General features: G+C 39.8%; 1 protein-coding gene across 2 annotated transcripts in view; it reads right to left on the bottom strand.

The window, feature by feature from the left end:
• Abcd2 (ATP binding cassette subfamily D member 2) overlaps window positions 1-24626 on the bottom strand; it is a 69329-nt gene that overhangs the window by 7415 nt on the left and 37288 nt on the right. For both annotated transcript variants that reach the window (XM_048366470.1, XM_048366460.1), the window contains 3 exons: window positions 16867-17012; window positions 10348-10432; window positions 4848-4973 (listed from right to left, as the gene is read on the bottom strand). In XM_048366470.1, the coding sequence (XP_048222427.1) occupies window positions 4848-4973; window positions 10348-10432; window positions 16867-17012 (357 nt within the window). The remainder of the gene's footprint in view (window positions 1-4847; window positions 4974-10347; window positions 10433-16866; window positions 17013-24626) is intronic.

Here is a 24626-nt window from a genome sequence, read left to right as displayed (position 1 = left end):
GCAAAGGCAGTACTCAGGGGAAAATTTATATCTCTGAGTGCCTACATCAACAAACTGGAGAAACAGCAACTGAACAACTTAAGGAAGCACCTTAATCTCCTCGAAAGAGACCAACAAGCCAAACCCCAAGTCAATAGACGGAAGCAAATAATTAAATAAATTACAGACAAAAAAAAAAAAAAACACCGAAAGAATCAACAAAACAAAGAGTTGGTTCTTTGAAAAAATCAACAAGATAGACAGACCCCTAGCAAACCTGACCAAAAAATGAAGGCAGCACACTCAAATAAACAAGATCAGAGATGAAACAGGAAACATCACCACAGAAACAACCAAAATTCAGAAAACAATAAGGGACCATTTTGCAAACCTTTATGCCAACAAATTCGAGAACCTGGAAGAAATGGATGATTTCCTAGAAAAAATTCATATCCCCAAACTCAACCATGAAGATTTAAACCTTCTGAACAGACCCATACCCAGCATTGAAATAGAAATGGCAATAAGTGATCTCCCATCCAAGAAAAGTCCAGGTCAGACAGATTCACTGCAAAATTCTACAAGGCCTTCAAAACAGCACTCACACCAATATTTCTCAAACTCTTCAATGAAATTGAAAGAGAAAGTTCACTACCAGAGACATTCTATGAAGCCAGTATAACCCTCATCCCCAAACCAGGCAAGGACTCATCACGGAAAGAGAACTATAGACCGATTTCCCTGATGAACATAGATGCAAAAATTCTCAACAAAATTCTGGCTAATCGACTTCAACAGGTCATCAAAAAAATCATACACCATGATCAAACTGGATTCATCCTAGAGATGCAAAGTTGGTTCAATATATGCAAATCAATTAATGTAATCCACCACAAAACCTAAGAAAGGTGAAGAACCACATGGTGATATCTCTGGTTGCAGAAAAGGCATTCGATAAAATCCAGCACTCATTTATGCTAAAAGCCCTGGAAAAACTGGGATTCCAGGGAATACTCCTGAATATAATAAAGGCAGTCTATGACAAACCAACAGCAAGTATAATTCTAAATGGTGAAAAACTAAAGCCATTCCCTTTAAAATCAGGAGCAAGACAGGGATGTCCGCTCTCTCTCCCCTTCTCTTCAACATAGTACTAGAATTCCTAGCCAGAGCCATTAGGCAAGAAGAAAATATAAAGGCGATCCAAATAGGAAAAGATGAAGTTAAACTTTCTCTCTTCACAGATGACATGATCCTATACCTAAATAACCCCATTGACTCTACTCCCAAGCTACTAGAGCTGATCCAAAACTTTGGCAAAGTTGCAGGATATAAAATAAACCCTCAAAAATCAATGGCATTTCTATATGCTAATGACCCAAACGCCGGGGCTGAAATCAGGAAAGCAACTCCTTTTGCAATAGCCTCAAAAAACATAAAATACCTAGGAATAACCTTAACCAAAGAAGTGAAAGACCTCTATGATGAGAACTTTAAAAACATGAAAAACGAAATCAAGGCAGAACTAAGAAAATGGATAAACCTCCCATGCTCCTGGATTGGGAGGATTAATATAATCAAAATGGGAATATTGCCAAAGGTTATCTACAAATTCAATGCAATACCAATTAATATCCCAACACCATTTCTTAATGAAATAGAGGAAGCAATCCAGAAATTTATATGGAACAATAAAAGACCCAGAACAGCAAAAACATTCCTAAGCAGAAAAAATAGTGCTGGAGGAATTGCAATACCCAACTTCAAGCTGTATTATAAAGCTATAGTAATAAAAACAGCTTGGTATTGGCACTGGAACAGGCCTAAAGACCAATGGAACAGAATTGAAGACTCAGAAATGAACCCACAGAACTATGCCTACTTAATCTTTGATAAAGGAGCTAAAAAAATAGGATGGAAGAAAGATAACCTCTTTAACAAATGGTGCTGGCAAAACTGGTTCAACACATGCAACAAACTAAAACTAGATCCTATAGGTCACCCTGCACCAAAATCAATTCCAAATGGATCAAAGGCCTTGAAATCAAAACAGACACTGAAAACACTAAAGGAAGGAGTAGGAGAAACACTTGGGCTCCTTGGCGCAGGACAGAAATTTCTTAACAAAGACACAGAAATGCAACAAATCAAAGAAAGGATGGACAAATGCGACTGTATCAAACTGCAGAGCTTCTGCAGGGCAAAGGACATAGCTCGCAAGATAAACAGAAATCCCACAGATTGGAAAAAAGATCTTTACCGGCCATACAACAGACAAAGGCCTCATATCTAAAATATATGCAGAATAAAAAAACTACATTCTTCTAAAACAAAACCACAAAGAACCAATAGCCCTCTCAAAAAGTGGGCTAAAGACTTAAAAAGAGACCTCTCTGATGAGGAAATGAGAATGGCCAAGAGACATATGAAAAAGTGCTCTACATCACTGGCCATAAAAGAAATGCAAATCAAAACGACATTGAGATTCCATCTCACCCCAGTAAGAATGTCATATATCAAGAAAACTAACAATGACAAATGTTGGAGGGGATGTTACCAAAAGGGAACCCTACTTCATTGTTGGTGGGAATGTAAACTGGTTCAACCACTCTGGCAAGCAGTATGGAGATTCCTCAGAAGGCTAAACATAGAGCTCCCCTACAACCCAGCAGCCCCACTTTTGGGCATCTACCCAAAAGACCACAAACAAGAACACACTAAAGCCACCAGCACAACAATGTTCATCGCAGCACAATTTGTCATAGCGAGAATTTGGAACCAACCCAGAAGCCCCTCAGTAGACGAATGGATCAGGAAAATGTGGTTCATATACATAATGGAATGTTATGTCTCTATCAGAAAGAATGACATTGCCCCTTTGGTAAGGAAATGGAAGGACTTGGAAAAAATTATACTAAGTGAATTGAGCCAGACCCAAAGAAACATGGACTCTATGGTCTCCCTCATAGGGAATAATTAGCACAGGTTTAGGCAAGTCACAGCAGAGGATCACAAGAGCCCAATAGCTATACCCTTATGAACACATAAGATGATGCTAAGTGAAATGAACTCCATGTTATGGAAACGACTGTTAGATCACTGTTGTAATTACTTTCAACATGCGATGTGAAACCGTAGGTTCTATTGTTGATGATCCTCTTGTATCCCCTTTCTGTGGTTGTACCTGCACTATATCTGTATCTTTTCTGAGTACATTGGAAACCATGTATACAGGTATTAGAACTAGGAAACTGAAAGGGAATACCAAAATCGAGAGACACGGGGTAAAAAAGACAAACAATTACAAAAGCAATACTTGCAAAACTGTTTAGTGTAAATCTACTGAACAACTCATGGGGAGGAAGTGGAAGGGGGAGGGGAGGGGGAATGAGGGAGGAGGTAACAAACAGTATAAGAGATGTATCCAGTGCCTAACATATGAAACTGTAACCGCTCTGTATATCAGTCTGACAATAAAAATTTAATTAAAAAGGAGCCTGAACAAAATTGGAACAGTCATTATTAGAAATTCTTATGTTGAATCAATGAAAAAGTAGGGAAATCATAAAAATAGTGTGATCTGTTTTAAAGGGAGAAATCTCATTAGGTTTAATGATGTTATCTACACAAAGCTTTGGAAAGTGTTGTTTCGTGTGTGTGTGTGTGTGTGTATGTGTGTGTGTATACATGTGTGCATGCACGTACCAGTACTGATGCTTAAACTCATGGCCTTGAACTCTCACTGAGCCTTTTTGCTCAAGGCTGACTCTACCACTTGAGCCACACCTCCACTTCCAGCTTTTTGCTGGCTAATTGAAGATAAGAATCTCATGAACTTTCCTTCCTGGCCTGGCTTTGAACCCCATCCTCAGCTGTCAGCCTCCTGAGTTAGCTAGGATTACACCTGCTCCTGACCTCTGGTCTTATTAAACAAAACAAAACAGAAACAAGCTCCCTCCAGCTCTGTTTTTTTCTAACAAGATCATTTAATGGAAATACCAAATTGTGCTATCTTTTTTCTTGTATTTTAAAGAAGGTGCCAAGAGAATAATGCAGAAATACATGCATTTTTATTTGCAAGTGCAGGCTAGGATTTTTCTTTTTTTTTGCCAGTCCTGGGGCTTGATGAGTTCAGGCCCTGGACACTGTCCCTGAGCTTCTTTTTGCTCAAGGCTAGCACTCTTCCTCCTGAGCCACAGCGCCACTTCTAGCTCTTTTTGTTTATGTGGTACTGAGCAATCGAACCTAGGGCTTCATGCATGCTAGGCAGGCAAGCACTCTACCAATAAGCCACATTCGCAGCCCTCTGATATTTTTTAGTTCAAATGAATAAATGGACTTGTTTTCTATAGCTTTTCAGAATTACTGGAAAGCGATGATAATTTGCAAAGAATACATCATCAGGTTGGGAGTTACATAAACTGTTAGGGTTAACTTTTAGGAGCAATGCAGGTATGCTCTGCAATGGGAAAAATAGGCAAAGGTGTTCTTTAAGAAATATTGAAGTGCCATACTTTGAAGTTAGGCCCCATTTTACCACGTGAACCCCATTTTAGAATCGAATCCTGAGCCAATCAGATTTGTACCTGTGTCCTAATCTTGCTTGCTTGAACACCTGATTGTTGTAACCTTGTTCTTTGCCTTTATAAGCTCTGTGTAATCACAGCTCAGGGCTCCCTCCTAACCTCCACTGTGTCGGTGGGTAGGACGAGGCCCGAGTTGCAGCTCGCTTAATAAAGCCTTGCCTTGCTTTTGCATTTTGGAATGTCTGAGTCTCAGTGGTCTTCTTGGTGGTGGTCTTGCGACTTGGCACAACAGTATAAGGGAAAAAAACATCAGTGAAATGAGTCAGCATTGGAAACACTTACCAAAGAGAAGGTCTGTGTGTTATTGAGAGTAAGGATATCCCGGCCCCTTTGGCAGCCTGGAATATCTTCCCTTCAACGTCGATGCTGACTGCACTTGTGCATTCATCCAGCAGTGCGTATTTTGGCCTCAAAAAAAAAAAAACCCACATCAACAAATGAACAGTGTTTGCTTATATGAACTATGAATTAATTTCTACGCAATAGAAGCTGCAAGGGTAACAACTTCAAAAGCACAAAAGAATATTATATTATTATTATTATTATTATTATTATTATTTTGGTACTAGTACTGGGGCTTGAACTCAGGGCTCAGGCTCTGTCTCTTAGATTTTTGCCCAAGGCTGGCACTCTTCTATTTATGTTAAAACTCCACTTTGGTTTTTTGGTGGTTAATTGGAGATGAGTATTTTATAGACTTTCTGGTTAGGCTGGCTTTGAACAGTGATCCTTAGGTCTCAGCCTCCTGAGTAGTTATAGGCATGAGCCATCAGGCATAGCTGAGAATATGACATTATTAAAGGTGATAATTAATAATGGTGCTATACTTTATTAGAGTAGATAATCCTAGATTAGATAATCACATTGTTCTTGAATTTAGACTTGTCTGATACTTATTCACAATGCAATAAGCTTTAATGTTGTGGAGATGTATGAATCACAGAACATGAAGCACAGGAACGATGAGACACTGATGATAAAATGATGATTATCTGATAATTTGAGGGTATCTTCCTGCAGCACACAGGTTCATCCTCGATGACAAAAGCCTGATTAGTTACATGAAAAATCCATTTATAGCAGCTAATGACTAACTGAGCCACAGTCCTGTTAGCAAAGATTTAATGAGAAGATTAATGTATCAAAAATGTGAATACCTAAGTATTACTAATGGAATTTCCTCACTGTAGGACAGAGTGAATGTGCCTACTTAAACTTTCAAAGTGGAGGTCAGGCACTGGTGACTCACGCTGTAATCCTAGCTTGGGAAGACTAAGTTCTAAGGATCATGGTTCAAAGCCAGCTTGTGTAGGAAAGTCATGAGACTCTTATCTCCAATTAACCACCAGAAATCTGGAAGTTTCACTGTGGTTCAAAGTAGTAGAGTACTAGCTTTGAGCAGAAACGCATTCAGACAGCACTCAGTCTCTGAGTTCAAGCCTCATGAAAGACAAAAAAGTTTCAAAGTAGACAGTTCACTTCATACTATTGGGACCATGGTTGAGAATCTAATTCTTAGGGGATAAGACAGTAAATATTTAAACTGTAAGTAGTTTTGGGGGCTTTTTTTTATATTAGTGGTAAGGATCCATCCCAGACTCACATATGCAAGATGTCCTCTACCACTGAGCTATACACCTAGCCAACAATTGTCCTCCTAGCTCTAATCTTTACACTTTGGAAATGAGTATGTGCTCTCAGAAGTACTCTTTCCTTTGTCACTCTTCCCATCTGTTTGTCCATCTCCCTTCTGATCAGACCCCTAATTCTTCTCTTTCTTTGTCTACTCCCTTTCTTCTTTCAGTTCTGTCTTGAACTTTTGGTGTGTAGCTTGCATCAGTAATATGACTTAGCCTAATTATTAGGATTAAAGTCAGTACCTACACCTGGGTGCTGTTCCTGAGGTTTTTCCTGCTCAAGGCTAGCACTCTGCCACTTGAGTCACAGCTCCATTTTTAGTTCCTGGCTGGTTGATTGAAGATAAGAATCTCACTGACTTTCCTGACAAGAATGGCTTCAAAAGGCCCAGCCTGTCATCCTGAGTGACCTGAATTACAAGTGTGATCACAAGGTACCTGCCTTTTTTATATTCATAAACTAACCATTCACATTATTACAAATAGGATGCTACCAATACAACTAATGATTTTTTTCTCTAAATGTTCCCATCTAGATGTGAAAATATACACTACATAGCTTCATTTTTGTGAAGTTGTACAACAGATAAAACTGATTTATAATGATTGAAACCAGAATAGGAAGAGATGATAAAGGAGAGACCCAAAGGAACTTTCCAGAGGGGTCATAGAATGTTTCTGTGTTCTCTGTCTTGGTTGAGGTTTTGGTTACATAATGTGTATGTTTATCAGAAGTTATTGATTTACATATTGAAAATCTGCACATTTCAGCCAAATGCACTGTGTACATCTATAATTTGAGCAGTGCAAGAGGCAGAAGTAAAGAGATCAACATCTGAGGCCAGTCTAAGCAGAAGAAAGACCTTTCTAAAAAATAACTAGAAGCAAAAAGGACTGGGGTGTTGTAGAGCAACTGTGTAGCAAGTAAAGGCCCTTAGTTTAAACCCCATTACATTAAAAACATTGTGCATTTGTTATATCAATTTTAGAGTAATAATAAAAAACTCTGAATAGCTATTGTGCAATATTCAGAAAGGCATGTACTAGCATATGAAATTAAAGAAACATATGAAATGAAGTAAATCTAATTTAGTATAACTATATCAAAGTGATCAAGATGATAATTTTTTGTGTATCAACTAGGTTGGGAAGAAATTCTTAAGATTTTTTAAAATTTTTTATAGCCGATGAGATAATATTTTTTCTTTTTACTTTTCTGTATTGTCTACAGTGAAATAAACATCATATTTGAATGAATTTACATAAGTCATACATTGTTTTAGTGATGAACATGTGTTCATTCTTATCCAAAAGTCTGGAGGGTCAAGGGAGGGTACAGAACTCATGGAAAAAGCATGAGAGAGTTCAACTCACTGGACAATAATGAAAGTGAACTGTACAGCTCTTGGGTGGAGATGGGAGGGAGGGGTTGGGAGGGACGGAGGGAAGGAAATATACTCGTTACCTAGCTCGTGTCATTGTAATACCTCTGTACATCATGTTTGTTAAAAAAAAAAAAGGTCTGGACTTAAAACTAATCATGTTTTTTTTTTCTCTAATTCCTGGTTTATAGAAAAAAATGAGAGAGAAACAAGATGTAACATCAAATCATTCTAGAATACTCAACACTGCACATGACAGCCGACCTACTTTCTTTAACGCAAGGCTTAAGATGAGAAAGTAGGCCTAGCAGGGTTGCAGCTATGGCTAGGCTAGAACTCCTGCCTCACAAGCCTGAGGCCTGTGTTCAAACGCCAGTACCATTAAAAGGCAGGTGAGAGCCGGGGCAAGGAGAAGCTCTGCAAAATAAAAATAATTAAGACTGTGAACAATAAATACAATGTGTAGCCAGGCATAGTGGCATGTGCCTATACGCCCAACCTGGATGCTCAGGCAGGAGCAATACTGAGTTAAAGGCCAGTCTGGATATGACAAAAATTACATTTGGATATGATAAATTAAATAGGACTCTTAAGCATTCACACAGTGAGACCAAAGGAGGATATTCTTAGGAGAGGATCACAAAGGCTCAATAGCTCTGTGCGTATGATCATATAAAATGATGTTTATTGAAATGAACACCAAGAAATGGAAACAACACATTTTTTGTAATTTTGTTTTTGTTTTTGTCTTTTGGTGTGTTTTTTTTTCTCCTCTGTCACCATTTTGTATTTCTGTACCTTTTGTCTTGTATGTAAGTTTATCTGTTTGGGGAAGGTAAGGGGAGGCACAGAAAGGCTGGCACAAAGGGTGAACAAATGCAAGCCGTGCTACTCACTAGACACTGTGGAAAATGAACTATACACCTACTTCGTGGGACAGGGGGATCCAGAGGGAAAAACTGTGACACTGTTCAAAAAGAAATGTACTCATCACCTGACTTGTGCAACTGTAACCCCTCTGTACATCACCTTTACAATAAAAATAAATAAGTTAATTACTTTTTAAAAAATCTACTACCCAGCTCCTCCTAAGTCCTCTGTGCACTGAGCTCTCACTGCTGTGGACCGAGTGCACGCGTGGGGGTGGGGTGGGGATGTGGAGATAAGGGGATTGATCCAGAGGGTCTAATATTTTCTTCCTAGAACTTGTGCTTATTCTCCTCAAACTCATAGGACTGTGCAGCCGGGCACCAGTGACTCACACCTTCGGAGGCTGAGATCTGAGGATCATGGTTCAGAGCCTTCCCACTCTGTATCTCCAATTAACCACCATAGAGCAGAAGGGAGGGGTATGGCTCAAGTGGTAAAGCTCCAGCTTTGATGGAAGAAGCCAAGCAAGTCTGAAGCCCCAGTACTGGCCACAACAATAAGACTAAGCTATTCCACTGGTGGTCAAAGACAAAAGTTTCATCTAAAGAAATGACTTCCTGTATCTTGATTTTTGAGTCCACTAAAATTTATTTGGATTGATTCCTTTTCCCCACTGGATATACTTCTTGGTTTTTAAGGGGTTAAGAGGCTATCAAATGCTTTAAAAATTGATTTATTTCAATTTGTTCTTTAATTCTGAAATATTACTGAATGCCTAGCTACTGACTTAGTGCCAGTAAAGCAGTGGTTATGTATGCCTCATATTTTAAAATTAGCAATAATCCAACTTTAGACCTTACATTAATCTATCCTGAACATTACTTTATGTAAGGTTATTCAACAAAAAAAAAGTGGGTGGGTAGAGGAAGGATAGGTGAGAATGTTGAAAGGTATCAAGATACATTGTATTAATAAACTGCTTTGTTAGATGGCAACTCCTTTGTACAACTACTTAAAGATAATTTTAAAGAGAGAGAGAGAGGGGCTGGGGATATATAGCCTAGTGGCAAGAATGCCTGCCTCGGTATACCCGAGGCCCTAGGTTCGATTCCCCAGCACCACATATACAGAAAACGGCCAGAAGCGGCGCTGTGACTCAAGTGGCAGAGTGCTAGCCTTGAGCGGGAAGAAGCCAGGGACAGTGCTTAGGCCCTGAGTCCAAGGCCCAGGACTGGCCAAAACAAAAATAAAAAGAGAGAGAGAGAGAAAGAAAGAGAGAGAGTGAGAGAATAGCTGGGTACTGGTCATTCACGCCTCTAAACCTAACTACTTAGAAGGCCGAGATCTGAGGATTATGGTTCAAAGCCAGAGCCTGGGCTGGCAAGTCTGTGAGACTGATCTCTAATTATCCACCAAAATGCCACAAGTGGAGATGTGGATCAAGTGGTAGAGTACCAGACTTGATTGTCTAAAGCTAAGGGACAGCATCTGAGTTTAAGCCCTAATACAGGCACTAAAGAGAGAAAACACTTGGAGATTTTGCTATGAAAAAAAATAGGAAGATTTAAAATTTATATATTATATTTTACTTATATTATATTTATATTTTATTTATATTTTATTATTTATATTTTATATTATATTTATATTTTATATTTTATTTACTTATATTATATTTTATTTTACTGAGGCATTTTTAATCTAAGAAAAGCATTGGCATGGCTTTATCTTTACAGTTTTAATAATACACGGTGAAAATTCTGTGTATAATCAGCATAAGCTAATTAAAGAAAGTCAGAGAATGACAAAAATAATGAATTTCATCCAGTTTTTGTTTTTTTTTTTGCGTATTCCAACAGTGGCATTGTGGCTGACTGAACATAGCACACTTACTTATGGTAAAACATCCGTGCCATTCCCATTCTTTGCTTCTCCCCTCCCGACAGGACGTCTTTCCAGTCCATGACAGCATCCCATCCTGCAAGAAAACACAATCATATGTTTTATAAATGACTTATCTAATCCTGTTTCTATCTTGGACAACTGATTCCTAGAAAATTCTAATTGTGAACAAGGGGGCCCTGGCATTTTATAGAACCTATGCTTGAAGGAAAAGTCTCAGCATTTGTATTCTGTCTTACATTTTATATTTGAAGAGTATTAACTCCATATTTTGACCACTCATCTTGTAAGAATTCTAAACACAGACACCTTATAAAATATCATATCGGGCACTGGAAGCTCACTTCTATAATCCTAAGACTCAGAAGGCTGAGATATGATGATCAAGGTTCAAAGCCCCGGCAGAAAAGTCGATGAGACTCTTTTCTCCAGATTAACCAGCAAAAAGCTGGAGATAGGGCTCAAGTGGTAGAGCACCAGCCTACCAGCAAAAAAGCTAAAGGACAATGCCTAGGCCCTGACTTCAAGCCCCAGTACTGGGACACACACACAAAATTGTTTGTTTTCCAGTATCTCCACAGGGTAGTATTGAAGGGAGGTGGGAGAAAAGAATTGCAAAAGTTAATTACCATGAATGTAAAGAGTGGACAGGAAAAAGGACCTGACTTTAGTGGCTCCCATATGCCTGGAACTTTATGTGAGTTTTCTCATTATATAATTTACAGCTTATGATAGATATTTTGCTTCTATTTTATTAGTCAGAAATCCAGAGTTCATGGGGGTAAGATCTAAGTTTACTGTTACTAGAACTAGGATTTTACTCTAGCACGTTCTGATGTTGTTTTGTATTTTATTTGTGCAGTTGATCTCTGTACAAGTTCTCTCTTCAGACACCTTCATTTCTGATTTTCTGTTTGGTATTTGTTCAAAAAGCAAAGTTTTGATTTTTTTTTTATTTTATTTTATTTTATTTTGTTGTTGTTGTTGTTGTTGTTTCCCAGATCTGAAGACCGAACTCGGGGCCTTGCACTCGCCAGGCAGGCGCTCTTCCGCTGAGCCAAATCCCCAGCCCCTTGATTTATTTTTATGCTCAGATATTGGGGTTTTAGTTTTGGGTTTTTTTTTGGCTGGGTCTGGGGATTTAACCCAGAGCCTAGGTGCTGTCTCTGAGCCTCTTTGTGCTCAAGGCTAGTACTGTATCACTTGAGCCACAGCTCCCCTTCTGGCTTTTTCTGAGTAGTTTATTGAAGAAAAAAGTCTCATGACTTTCCAGCCTGACTTTCCTGCCAGGCTGGCCTTGAACCAAGATCCTCAGATCTCAGCCTCCTCAGTAGCTAGGAATCAGGCGTGAACCACCAGCTTCTGCCTAAGTTTCTATAAAGTACTGAGATATTTTTATATGGAAAAACTATGTACATGTTATGATTGATACTGTTGTTATTGATGTTATTGTGCATGTTATGATTGAAATTCTGTAAGAAAATAAAAACACCTGCCACTCACAGAAACACCCTAAAAGTGGAACTATGAGATTTTTATTTTCTAAATTACACATCCCCATAATATTTGAAAATTTATAGCAAGACCTACTTCCTCTTATAGTTAGCAAAAGAAAACCTACCATTCTACTTTTGCTGAGCCTGGTTTGACAAACACATAAGGAAACATTTCCCAATCTTAAGTGTCAGGGTTTAATTCTCCCACTTGGAAAATGTCCATGCTCTTTGCCCTCATTTTTCTGCCTCAACTGAGGTCTCACCATGACAAAAACTTCTAAACAAACTTGGTTAAAGGGAAAGAAAATAGGAAGTAGAGCTGGCATTGTCCTCTGTACACTGAGTTTCTGAACAGCCAAATGAGCAGACTATTTGATGGTTTTTTTTTTTTTTTTTGTAAATCATTAGTAGAATATAGACTTCTTGGTATTTTGGGTTTTGTTTTTTTCATCCTTGTGCTTGAACTCAGGGCCTGCCCCTGAGCTCTTTTGCTCAAGGCTAGTGCTCTGCCACTTGAGCCATAGCTCTACTTCTGTTTTTTTGTGGTTAATTGAAGGTAAGAGTTGTGGACTTTTCTGCCTGAGCTGGCTTTGAACTGCAATCCTCAGACCTCAGACTCCTGAGTAGCTAGGATTAAAGGTGTGAGCCATTGGTTCTGGCCGGGCTTTTCTTTCCTTTCATAGAATAATATATGTTAACTGTTATACACTGTGCATTTTTACATTTCTTAATGTCTTCTTTCTTTAAATATTATTTATAAGCCAGGCACAAAACTTTTGTACAACTATTTAAAGATAATAATAGATAAAAGAACATTAAGATGTTCAGAATCTGGTTAAAAAAAATATTTTGCCAATCCTGGGGCTTGAACTCAGGGCCTGAGCACTGTCCCTGGCTTCCTTTTGCTGAAGGCCATCTACCACTTGAGCCACAGTGCCACTTCTGGCATTTTCTGTTTATGTGGTGCTGAAGAATACAACCTAGGGCTTCATGCATGCTAGGCAAGCACTCCACCACTAAGCCACATTCCTAGCCCAGAATCTGGTAAAAATTTATATAATAACATTTATAAAATTTTCCAAAAAAAAGTTAGACACCTCTCCCCCCATCTCAACCAATAAGCCAGTCCTGGTGGTACATAGATATCCATATATACCACAGGAATAAGTCAGAGGATCACACTCTGAGACTAGTCCCAAGAAAAAAAAATGCTAAAACTTATCTTGAATGTAAGTAAAGCAAAAAAAGGCTAGAAACATGGCTTGAGTGGTAGAGTACCTGCCTAGCCTAACAAGTATGAGGCCTTGTGTACAAATGCCAGTATCACAAATCAAAGTCCTCACATCATTACAAAGCTCACTGTATTAAAAAAAAAAAAAAGCCTAAAATGAACCCTGGACTAGGATGCCCACCTGTAATCCCAGCCTGAGAAGGAAAAGAAAAATGATTGTGAGTTGAAGGCAGCCTGGGCTACCTACTAAGACCTTATCTTTAAAAAAAAAAAAAAGAGTCTAACATATAAAAAGGTAAAAATAATACTAATGGAAAGATGATAACCAGATGAGAGGAAACAGCAACAGAAAGTATTTTAAGGGTATATTTTAGATACATTTTTGTATGAAGAGGTTACAATTCCTTAAGTGAGGTTATGAGTTCAGTGCACTTGGACTCACATCACCCCCATCGCTCCCAGTGCTCCCAGCCAGTCCTCGCTGTCAAGTGAGGGAGTTCAGTGTTCACATGATGTGTGCTGACTGTCATGGCTGCACTTGCTCATCCTTCCTCCCTCCATTTGTGTGGACTTGAATAATGTGAAAGAGCTACCTCCTCTAACTTTAGATGAATAAATTTAATGAAAGTAAAATAATTAAAACAATCAATACAAAAAGTATCTGGAGTAAAATGCCTTTGCCTTCTCTCTCATTGGTGGCCTCAGATCCACTCTTCAGAGGGAACCTCTGTTCATTTTCTTGGGTAATCAGATCTTGGTCATCTACTTAAACATGTGCCTTTGTGAATTTCTATTAGGAAAAATATCTCCAAATGCTATCTGACTTACATTCTTTTTTTTTTTTTTTTTTTTTTGGCCAGTCCTGGGCCTTGGACTCAGGGCCTGAGCACTGTCCCTGGCTTCTTCCCGCTCAAGGCTAGCACTCTGCCACTTGAGCCACAGCGCCGCTTCTGGCCGTTTTCTGTATATGTGGTGCTGGGGAATCGAACCTAGGGCCTTGTGTATCCGAGGCAGGCACTCTTGCCACTAGGCTATATCCCCAGCCCCTGACTTACATTCTTGTTCCTGGGAACACTGTTGAAATAATACTTCCCAGTAACTGAATTTTTAGCACATTCATGAAATATAAGAGATGCCTGGAGAAAGATTCACATTGCCACACAATGCAGAAAGAGGTGGGGCCAGAAATAGTGTTTCCTCTGCCCACAGAGAATAAAATATTTTGGTCAAAAGCAGCCTTAACTATTACATATTTTAATAAACTCTGTTCTTTGTTCTACTAAATCCACAGGGCTTCTCAGGAAATATTGCATGATCACAGAACACATAAATCAGAACTTGCCCTGAGTCATAATCTTGCCTGGGTAGGAATTTGATTTGGTGAGGCTCAGCCAGCCAGGAAGAAACTTTATTTCCTGCTTCCCAAGATGCACAAGCTTCTTTAGGTCAAGTCTGTCTGTTGCCCTGTCTTTTACTTCCCAAGATGCACAAGCTACTTTAGGTCAAGTCTGTTTGTTGCCCTGTCTTTTACTTCCTGTTTTGTTATTTGTTTGATGGAACTGAGTGTAGTTCTCATTTTCCCTGATAGGAGGCACCTTCCACAGAAAGCAATATACTCGCACACTGTAGTGTTTTATTTACTGCCTTGATATCATTGGACTATTGTGAATAGTAAATAAAATGATAGATTGGTTGATAGATAAATATTGCAGAACATACCATGATCTGCATACTAAATGCTCAATAAACCATAATATTTACTATTACATCATTAAAACTGGAACTTTTTTCTTTTTTTGGCCAGTCCTGGGCCTTGGACTCAGGGGCTGAGCACTGTCCCTGGCTTCCTTTTGCTCAAGGCTAGCACTCTGCCACTTGAGCCACAGCACCACTTCTGGCCATTTTCTGTATATGTGGTGCTGGGGAATTGAACCCAGGGCTTCATGTATACGAGGCGAGCACTCTTGCCACTAGGCCATATCCCCAGCCCGGAACATTTTTCTTATTTATATCTTTTATAGGAAAAAAATCACACAAAACTTATTATATGCCCAAGGCATGGTAGTATTTATAGTTTAGTCTTGGAACACTCTTAAAAATAGTCGGACTTATATATGATCTTGTAAAAAAAGAATATTTCTTGTTTTCTTTTTGCATCACAGTAAGTCAAACTTACTGAAAATTATATACCCAAAATAAGCAATAGAATTTCTTCTGCCATTGTATCCATAATTTGGCAAGGAGTTGATTATATTAAGCCAAAAGATAATCTGCTTTTTTCAGACGGTAGGAATTATAAGCACTACAAAAATAAAGTCTTTCTCTTAGTTGCTTCAACTGATTAATATATGAATCATATGGAATACCATATGTGAAATTTCTACATGACATACTACCATACAAAGATAAAATACTCACAGTATTAACATGACAAGTATTAGTGTCACTAATCGCTATTTTGTGTATTATTCATCTCACATAACATATTAATATTTAATCTTCACAAAAAGTTATTTCTCCTCATTTTATAGCTGAAGACATAAGAGAAGGGCCAACTAGAATTTGATTCTAGAATCCTCTAAGTTCAGAGCATGGATTCTCAATCTCTGCATGAGATTGATTCCTTTACTAATGTAATTGGGTTGTGAAACAGCATAAAATCAACACATAATTAAACATGAAATTCTGGCTTAATAGTAATTTTTCTAGGCTATCAAATTCTATGAGTTATTTTGAGCATATAACTATTAGAAAATAATTGTCATATTTTTTAAAGCTTAATATTTTATTATCTGTAAGTAGTTTTAACAAACAGATAATTCTTTTTTTAGGGTCAATTATTATTGCAGTAAATATTATTCCTTGTCCTTTAAACATGTTTTTCCTGAATTTAAAAAAAAAAAAACAACAATGTAGAAGTGTTCATGGATGATCTAATTCTCTTACCTGTTGCCAGACAGAGTGAAACTGTATGGTAAGTCTGGAACTGAGCACAAAGAGGTCTCATGACTTCTCTAATTATTCAAGTTAATGTAGCTGAGTATGCTTGCTGTCAAACATTTCCATGCCACATTTTACATGGATCTAGAGCCTGGCTGTGGTGGATATGGAGGTGTGGCTCCTAATGGAGCCTCAGGCTTGAGGGAAAAAGCCAAGAGAACAAGATGCTCTGAGTTCAAACCCCAGTGTTAGCATGCACACACATGTGCGCAAACACATGAAGAATCGCAATGGCCTTAGGGACACCTGTCCATTTGAACATGAAGAAAGAAAGTTTCTAAATGCTAGCTATAGTAACATGGAAAAGATCAATATGAGACATTCAGTGTAATACTGAGAGAATAGGAATTAACAGTAATGGAAAAGCAGGCTGGCTCTGGTGGCTCAAATCTGTAATCCTAGCAACTTAGGAGACTGAGATCTGAGGATCAAAGTTTAAGCTAGCCCTGGCAGGAAAGTTTGTAAGACTCTTATCTCCAATTAGCAACCAAAGTGGAGGTATGGTTCAAGTAGTAGAGTGACAGCCTTGACCACAAAAGCTAAGGGATAGCACCTAGGCCCTGAGTTCAAGCCCCAGCACTGGCACAGAACATACATACATACATACATGCATGCATACATACATAAAAGGGAGAAGCAACAGACCACTGTCTTTACACTTAGGTACTTACATTGTAACAATCAGACATACTCAAAGGAAACAACGAATGCAATGCATATAATGAAGCCTATTTTTTAACTGAAGTGAGGAAGTATTTGAAGAGGAATGCTGGGCCTCCCTACCTCCTTCTCTCTGAACAATGTGGTAGAGGTGCACGTTCTGCAGGATGCACTCCAGGTCCTGGTCGGTGTAGCCTTTACCATGCATGTCATCTACTGAGTCTGGATATATGACTTGGTCCCGGAGACTTCCAAGAGACATATAAGGCCTGTAACACAGCAAGCACACAGCAGCCCAGTCAGAGTCACTCATAGTGTATGGGGGTGACATCCTAGCCATCTGAAACTAAATGAGCAGCCTTTTACCACTCCTTATCTAGGGTTACATTTGATACCTGGTGTTGAGTGCATTGCTTTCAGGCCCAGCTGATTAATGTCTTTGCATGTTTATATAAAACCTTATTGAGTCTTAGACACAAGAAAAGCACCTCCAAGTCATTGTGACAGTTTCAGTAGAGAAATACATATTTTTTTGTATTTTGTATTGTTTCTATACTTCATCTTAATGATTAGGGTTTAAGCATTTTGAAACTTGGGGGACTGACACAGCATGCAAACAAAATGAAGGAAAATGCTATTCTTCATTAGGAAAATTGAATTAAAATGAAAACTGAGTTAGCCAGCAAAATTTCAGCAGTTTGAGAACTCTCCATGAGCAGCCTGTTGGGGGAGAGGGTGGGCCTCGTGCAAAATGGTACAAGCCCCTTGGAGAAGATCTGGCAAACGGTACAGAATTTGCTTCTGTCGCCTGCCATTTACTCTGAAGACAGACTTCTCAAAATGCCCCAAAGAAAAAGTACATATGATTATGCATTACAGCATTATTCATGATGGCGCACCCGTGGCTCAGCTCTGAACAGGATGCTGTGGTATTCACATTGCATGGGTAGGATGGAAGAACACAGAGCACACAGGCCACCTGTCTTTACTACATGCCAGAGGCACCCTCCAGTGGTGACCAAAGGAAGTATCTCCCGATGCTGCCAGCTGTTCCACAGCTGAGACCCACAGATAGTGTGTCAGCTTCTATGGACAGGTGGGAAAGCAGGCAAAACATACACATAGCTGGTTCTATCTATAAAAGGAAACAGCAAGAGTAAGCCAGAAACTGGTTCAAACTGGAAGAGGCAGAAGGAACAAAACAGTATGGACAGAAGATGGAATGGCCTATCTAAACACCTTTTCTATATACTTATTTATTTGGTACTAGTACTGGGGGTTTAAACTCAGGGCCTGTGGCACCTGTCCTTTAGCTTTTTCCACTTAAGGCTGGTGTTCTGTCACTTGAGTTACAGCTTCACTTCTGTTTTCTTGCTGGTTAATTGGAGATAAGAGGGTCTCAGATTTATTTGTCTAGGCTGGTTTTGAACCTTGATCCTCAGATCTCAGTCTCCTGAGGAAGTAGAGGTATGAGCCACCAGTGCCTGGCTTCTATATACTTGTGCCGAGCTTTTTTGCTCAAATCTAGTGCTCTACCACTTTGAGCCACAGTACCACTAATTTTTGGTGGTTAATTGGAGATAAGAGTCTCACAGGGCTGGGAATATGGCCTAGTGGCAAGAGTGCTTGCCTCGTATACATGAAGCCCTGGGTTCGAATCCCCAGCACCACATATATAGAAAATGGCCAAAAGAGGTGCTGTGGCTCAAGTGGCAGAGTGCTAGCCTTGAGGAAAAAGAAGCCAGGGACAGTGCGCAGGCCCTGAGTGCAAGCCCAGGACTGGCAAAAAAAAAAAAGAAGAAAGAAAAAAATAGTCTCACAGATGTTCCTGCTGGGCTAGCTTCGAATCATGATCCTCAGATGTTAGCATCCTGAGTAGCTAGCATTGCAGGTGTGAGCCACCAGTACCAGGTTAACTTTTCATTTTAGCTTTATAACTTAAGTCAGACTCAGTTTTGTTTTTTGCCAGTCCTGGGCCTTGGACTCAGGGCCTGAGCACTGTCCCTGGCTTCTTTATGCTCAAGGCTAGTACTCTACCACTTGAGCCACAGCGCCACTTCTGGCTTTTTCTATATATGTGGTGCTGAGGAATCGAACCCAGGGCTTCATGTACACGAGGTGAGCACTTTACCACCAGGCCATCTTCCCAGCCCTGTTAGACTCAGTTTCTCATGCTTGCTAGGCCCTGAGACATGCCCCAGGTCTTCTTACTATATTTTTTTAGATAAGGTCTCACTGTTTCCCCCTACTCTTGCCTACATACATGTACTTCTACCTATGCCTCTGCATGTTTGGGATTATATATATATGCACGACGAAAAACTGCTTATTACTTAAGATGAGGGCTCAATAACATTTTTGCCTTTGTTGGCCTCAAACAAATGGTGACCATCCTGACCTCTAGTTCCCAAGTAACTGGGATACAGGTGAGAATTGTGGCACCCTGCTTTGGAAATTTGTTTATTATTTTTGTGTCAGTCCTGGGGCGTGAATTCAGGGTCTGGGCACTGCCCTTTAGTTTTTGTGCTCAAAGCTAGCAATCTACCAGTTGAATCACAGCTCCACTTCCAGGTTTTAGATAGCTAACTGGAGATAAGAGTCTCAGGGATTTTCCTGCCTGGGTTAGCTTTGACCTTCAGTCCTCAGATCTCAGCCTCCCGAGTGTAAGGTCCATCCCAGGAAGGCTCCATGTAGATGCCCCCACCCCATTAAGTCTCCACCCAGTTACCTGGGTAACCAGCAGACCTGGAGGCAGTTACCTTCCCTTTCCCTGAGGTCACATCTTAATCCACCTGGCCACACCCCTTGCCCCTGCCCTAGATAAAGCAGGGCTGGGTGGGGGTCGCTCTCTTCTCTCCCCTCTCTCCCTTCCCTCTGGTCATGGATCATCTCAGCCATAGGCCAGCAGTTCGGTAATAAACTTTCTCTCTTGCCTGAATACCGCATGGTGTTCTCCTTTACCAGCTACCTACTTTAAAAACCTAACATATATGGTGCCGTGTTGAGGAGGGTGGCAGGAGGACACAAACACACTAACAGAGAACAGGTAGCAAGGCATAATGAGCTGGTGCCTGATAAACCCAATATCCACCACGTGGTCAATGCTAGAGAAAATAACTTTTAGATATCTTTGCTGACAAAGCACATTGGTGGACAAGCCTCAGTTTCGGAGGTCTGTGAAAAGAGGCAGCTTTCTGAGCAAGGCACATTACCAGGATGGTACAACTTGGAGTTTTAAAGGAAGCAAGTAAGCAGGCAGATGAGGGAGAAAAAGGAAGAGAGAAAAGAGAAAGTTTACTACCGAACTGCTGGCCTGTGGTCGAGATGATCCATGGCCGGAGAGAAGGGAGAGAGATAGAGAAGAGAGCGACCCCCACCCAGCCCTGCTTTATCTAGGGCAGGGGCAAGGGGTGTGGCCAGGTGGATTAGGATGTGACCGCAGGGAAAGGGAAGGTAACTGCCTCCAGGTCTGCTGGTTACCCAGGTAACTGGGTAGAGACTTAATGAGGTGGGGGCCTCTACATGGAGCCTTCCAGGGATGGACCTTACACTGAGTAGCCAGGATAACAAGTGTGAGCCACTGGTGCCCAGCTAGCAAGTTTAGTGTGTGTGTGTGTGTGTGTGTGTGTGTGTGTGTGTGTGTGTGTGTGTGTGTGTGTGTGTGTGTTTTGCCAGTCCTAGGGCTTGGGCTCAGGGCCTAAACACTGTCCCTGGCTTCTTTTTTGCTCAAGGCTAGCACTCTACCACTTGAGCCACAGAGCCCACTTCTGGCTTTTTCTGTGTATGTGGTACTGAGGAATAGAACCCAGGGCTACATGCATGGTAGGTAAGCACTCTACCACTAAGCCACATTCCCAGCCTGCAAGTTTATTTTTGGTGATGATTTTGATGTATCAATTCTGACGCCATTTTATGTATATGATAGGATCAGTCAAGTAAGTAATACTTTTGTAGAGTTATGAGCTAGGATTCTTACAGAGGGAGAAAGAAGATACAAACATGTAACTGAAAGGGAAGGATTAATATTTGATTTAGAGTACTAGTAGCAATTGATGCTTTCTCTACTTCCACCATAAGTGAAGCACGTGTGTGACTTCTGAGAATGGGGGATGGTATACATAATACAATATTGGTTATTCTGTGTAGACAAAAAGATATAGTCTTGGATGTGACCTTCTTTAGAAACAATCTTTGCAGATATAAGTTAAGGAGCTTATGACAGGATCATCTAATGAATTCCAAATCTAATATATACCCTTACAAAAGAGAAACACTAAGAAGAGAAGAAGGCCTGAGAAGAAGGAAGTAGAGATGAGAACTGCACTGCTATGAGCCCAGTCTCCAGACACTACTAAAAGTAGGAGGGGCCCAGAAGAGCGGGCCCCTAGAGTCCCCAGGGAGGAGACAAGACGTTGACTTGTGGCCTCCAAAGTGAGAAAATAAGTTTTTGTTATTTCAAACCACCAAATTTTGGGTAATTTGTTACAGGCATCTTTGGAAATGAGCCTAGGTGGTGTTCTTACAAAAATAAAAAAGCATAGTTAAATCATAGCATGAAAAAACTATCAGATAAACCCAAATCGAGGGCCCAATTTAAAACATCAAGTATCCTGCCTGCTCCAAAAATATCAGTGCAGTAAATTAAAAAAAAAAAACCACAAAGAAATGCTTTGGAACACTTTGGGATGCAAAGAAAATTGAAGAGGAATGGCAGTTAAGTGAAAAGAGGTTTCAGAAAAACAAGTCTCAATAAAATATAGTATCATGTTACTAGAAAACTCTGAATATAGACTGGACTTTAAATATTTATTTTCCATCAACTTTAATGTTCCTGAATTTGATCATTATGTGATGTTTATCTCATAGAAGATTGATATTAGAAAACATGCTCTAAAATAGGAGTGGTTTTTGATTACTGTAACTTGTTTCAAAGATAGCAAATGGTTGGGTGCTGGTGGCTCATGCTTGTCTATAATTCCCCTGGAGGCTGAGACCTGAGGATCATGATTCAAAGCCAGCCTGGGCAGGAAAGCCCATGAGACTCTTATCTCCAGTTAACCACCAAAAACGCCAGAAGTGGAGCTGTGGCTCCAGTGGTAGAGTGTTAGCCTTGAGCATGAAAGCTCAGAGACAGAGGCCAGGCTTTGAGTTCAAGCCTAAGGACTTGCATAAAAACAAAACAATAAATGAGTTGCATATGTCTGTGTCTGTGTTTGGAGAGAGGGAAGGACAGAGATTTTCAAGTACAAAATGTGCTCTGTTGATCAAATATATGACTATTTTCCTACAGTAGACTCAAAATTATTTTTTTCCCTCAAATTTTTATTATCAAACTGATGTACAGAGAGGTTACAGTATCATAACTCAAAATTATTTTATAAAATATTTAGCTATTGGTTGGGAATGTGGCTTAGCATGTGCCTAGCATGCATGAAGCCCTGAGTTTGATTCCTCAGTGCCACATAAACAGAAAAAGCCGGAAGTGATGCTGTGGCTCAAGTGGTAGAGTGCTAGCCTTGAGCAAAAGAAGCGCTCAGGGACAGTGCCCAGGCCCAGAGTTCAAGCCCCAGGCCTGGCAAAAAAATTGCCTATTATTTTCTATTCATGATACTTATATTCAACTATACGTGTGTGTGTGTGTGTGTGTGTGTGTGTGTGTGTGACCGAAAATGAAATCTTTACAAATACAATGAATTCCTGATTGTATAATTTGTTTGAATTGACACCTGATGCATGTATCATAAAAGTGTGTGGCTCCATTTGAGCCCATGTGACCACGATTGCTAATTCCTGAACACCCTGTCAAATAATCTTGCACCCATATGTAGACATGAATCAGACATTGCCTATTTCCCCCTGCCATCTCACAGCCCTAAGAAAACACCAGTGTTTCTTTCTGTGTCTGTGGATTTATTGAGAATTTTTATTTTTATTTATTTATTCCTTTATTTTTTGACAGTCCTGGGGCTTGAGCTCAGGGCTTGGGCACTGTCCCTAAGCCTCTGTGCTCAAGGCTAGCACTCTACCACTTGAGTCGCAGCACGACTTCTGGCTTTTTCTGAGTAGTTTATTGAAGATAGTCTCACAGACTTTTCTGCCCAGATTGGCTTTGAACTGCATTCCTCAGATCTCAGCCTCCTGAGTAGCTAGCAGTGGTGTGAGCCACTGGCAGCCAGCTTTACTAAGAATATTTGAAATATGCATACTCCTATTCAATGACTTGTTCCTATCAGCATATTGTTTTCAGATCTATCTGTGTTGCAGCACGTGACATTCCTTTTATGAGTGAACAATGTTTTGCTGCCTGTACTGCATGAATGCACCACATGGAATTCATCATTCTTCACAGAGGGGCATTTCAGTCATTCACAATTTATGCTAGGGGTAGATCAAATTGTGGAGCCTTCCTTTTCACCAGCATTCCAAGGGATTCTACTGTAAAAGTTGACTAATGGCTCCTATTTGATTAAATCACATTTTCTACACACATTTTAGGGAAAGCATATGAAGACAGCAGCTGTGATGATGGCTTTGGTGCAGTGGTTCTGGGTAGAATCCTAATCTCACTGTTTAGTACTGTGACCCCAATTCTGAGCTAGAAATAACTCACTTGTAGACTGATTTTATTTCCATTTTTATGAGGACAAGATGAAGCAGTGGGTTTTACTAAGTAATGCAGTAATTGGATATGATCATTTAATACAAAACAGGCACAAGCAAAACAATAAATAACCATCACTGAAACAAAAACTTCATTTCTGCTAAGCTTAAGTGAAAATTTTAAAAAGAGCAAAGCTTCTGTGGCAACATGGGGCTCGTTTCTGTGTACTCCTAGCTATACAAAGAACAGATTGGAGGATTACAGTCCTGAGCGAAACAGTTCACAAAACATACTACCAACAGAAAACTTTATTTAGCTGCTGTAATTTACCCTGTCATCCTAGATATAGCAGGAAGCATATATTAAAGGATTGTGATATAATCCAGGCTGGGCCCAGCAAACAGTGACATCTTATCATTAAAAGTACCGAACTTTAACAATGTCTGGAGGTATGGCTCAATTAGTAAAGTACCTGCTTAGCATGCACCAAGCTCTGGATTTGATCCCTATCACTACAAAAAAAAAAATCTTGCAAAAACTGAGCAAATGCAAAATAATTTCTATTTAGTCAGGAAACTGGGCTGGCTTATATTTCATTGTAAATCATTTATTACACTCAATATGACGAACAATTCATTACTACGTAGCCTTGTAAAATCTGAAGATGCTATTTTGTAAAATGCCCATGTAATCACTTCAGGTACACACAAGTGCAGCAGAAAGCATTTCCTTTGGCAAATGGAGTCGAGTTTAGCTCATGGAGCAGCCTCTGGGGCCGCAAGCCATCAACACCATGGGGTTGCCAAGGCTTTCTCTATTATAGGAATCCAGAGGAGCAAAACACTTGACCTGTGCTAAAGGACGAATTTAACACCATTTCTAATTTCTTTAGGTCTTTTGAACTCATTCTATTTTCTTTGATGAACAGAAATAGGTATTTTTCTCATAAAATTTCTTGACTAAACAAATTATTATTATTTTGCATTTCATTTTTTGTTTTGATATTTAACCTGTTACACTAAGTTTTTACAAGCAGGTGGACATGGGTAAGTTTATTTCTCCCACAGAACGGTAACACACATTCCCAGACAGTACGGCAGGGAATGTGGCCTAGTGGAAGAGTGCTCACCTTGTATACATGAAGCCCTGGGTTCGATTCCTCAGCACCACATATATAGAAAAAGCCAGAAGTGGCGCTGTGGCCAAAACGAAGCCAGGGACAGGGCTCTGGCCCTGAGTTCAAACCCCAGGACTGGCAAAAAAAACAACAACAAGAACTGGT

Source organism: Perognathus longimembris, chromosome 1 (genome assembly GCF_023159225.1).
Source record: "Perognathus longimembris pacificus isolate PPM17 chromosome 1, ASM2315922v1, whole genome shotgun sequence".
Classification (NCBI taxonomy): Eukaryota; Metazoa; Chordata; class Mammalia; order Rodentia; family Heteromyidae; genus Perognathus; species Perognathus longimembris.
Note: the sequence above shows the minus strand (reverse complement) of the source record. Positions and strands in the feature narration are given on the sequence as shown.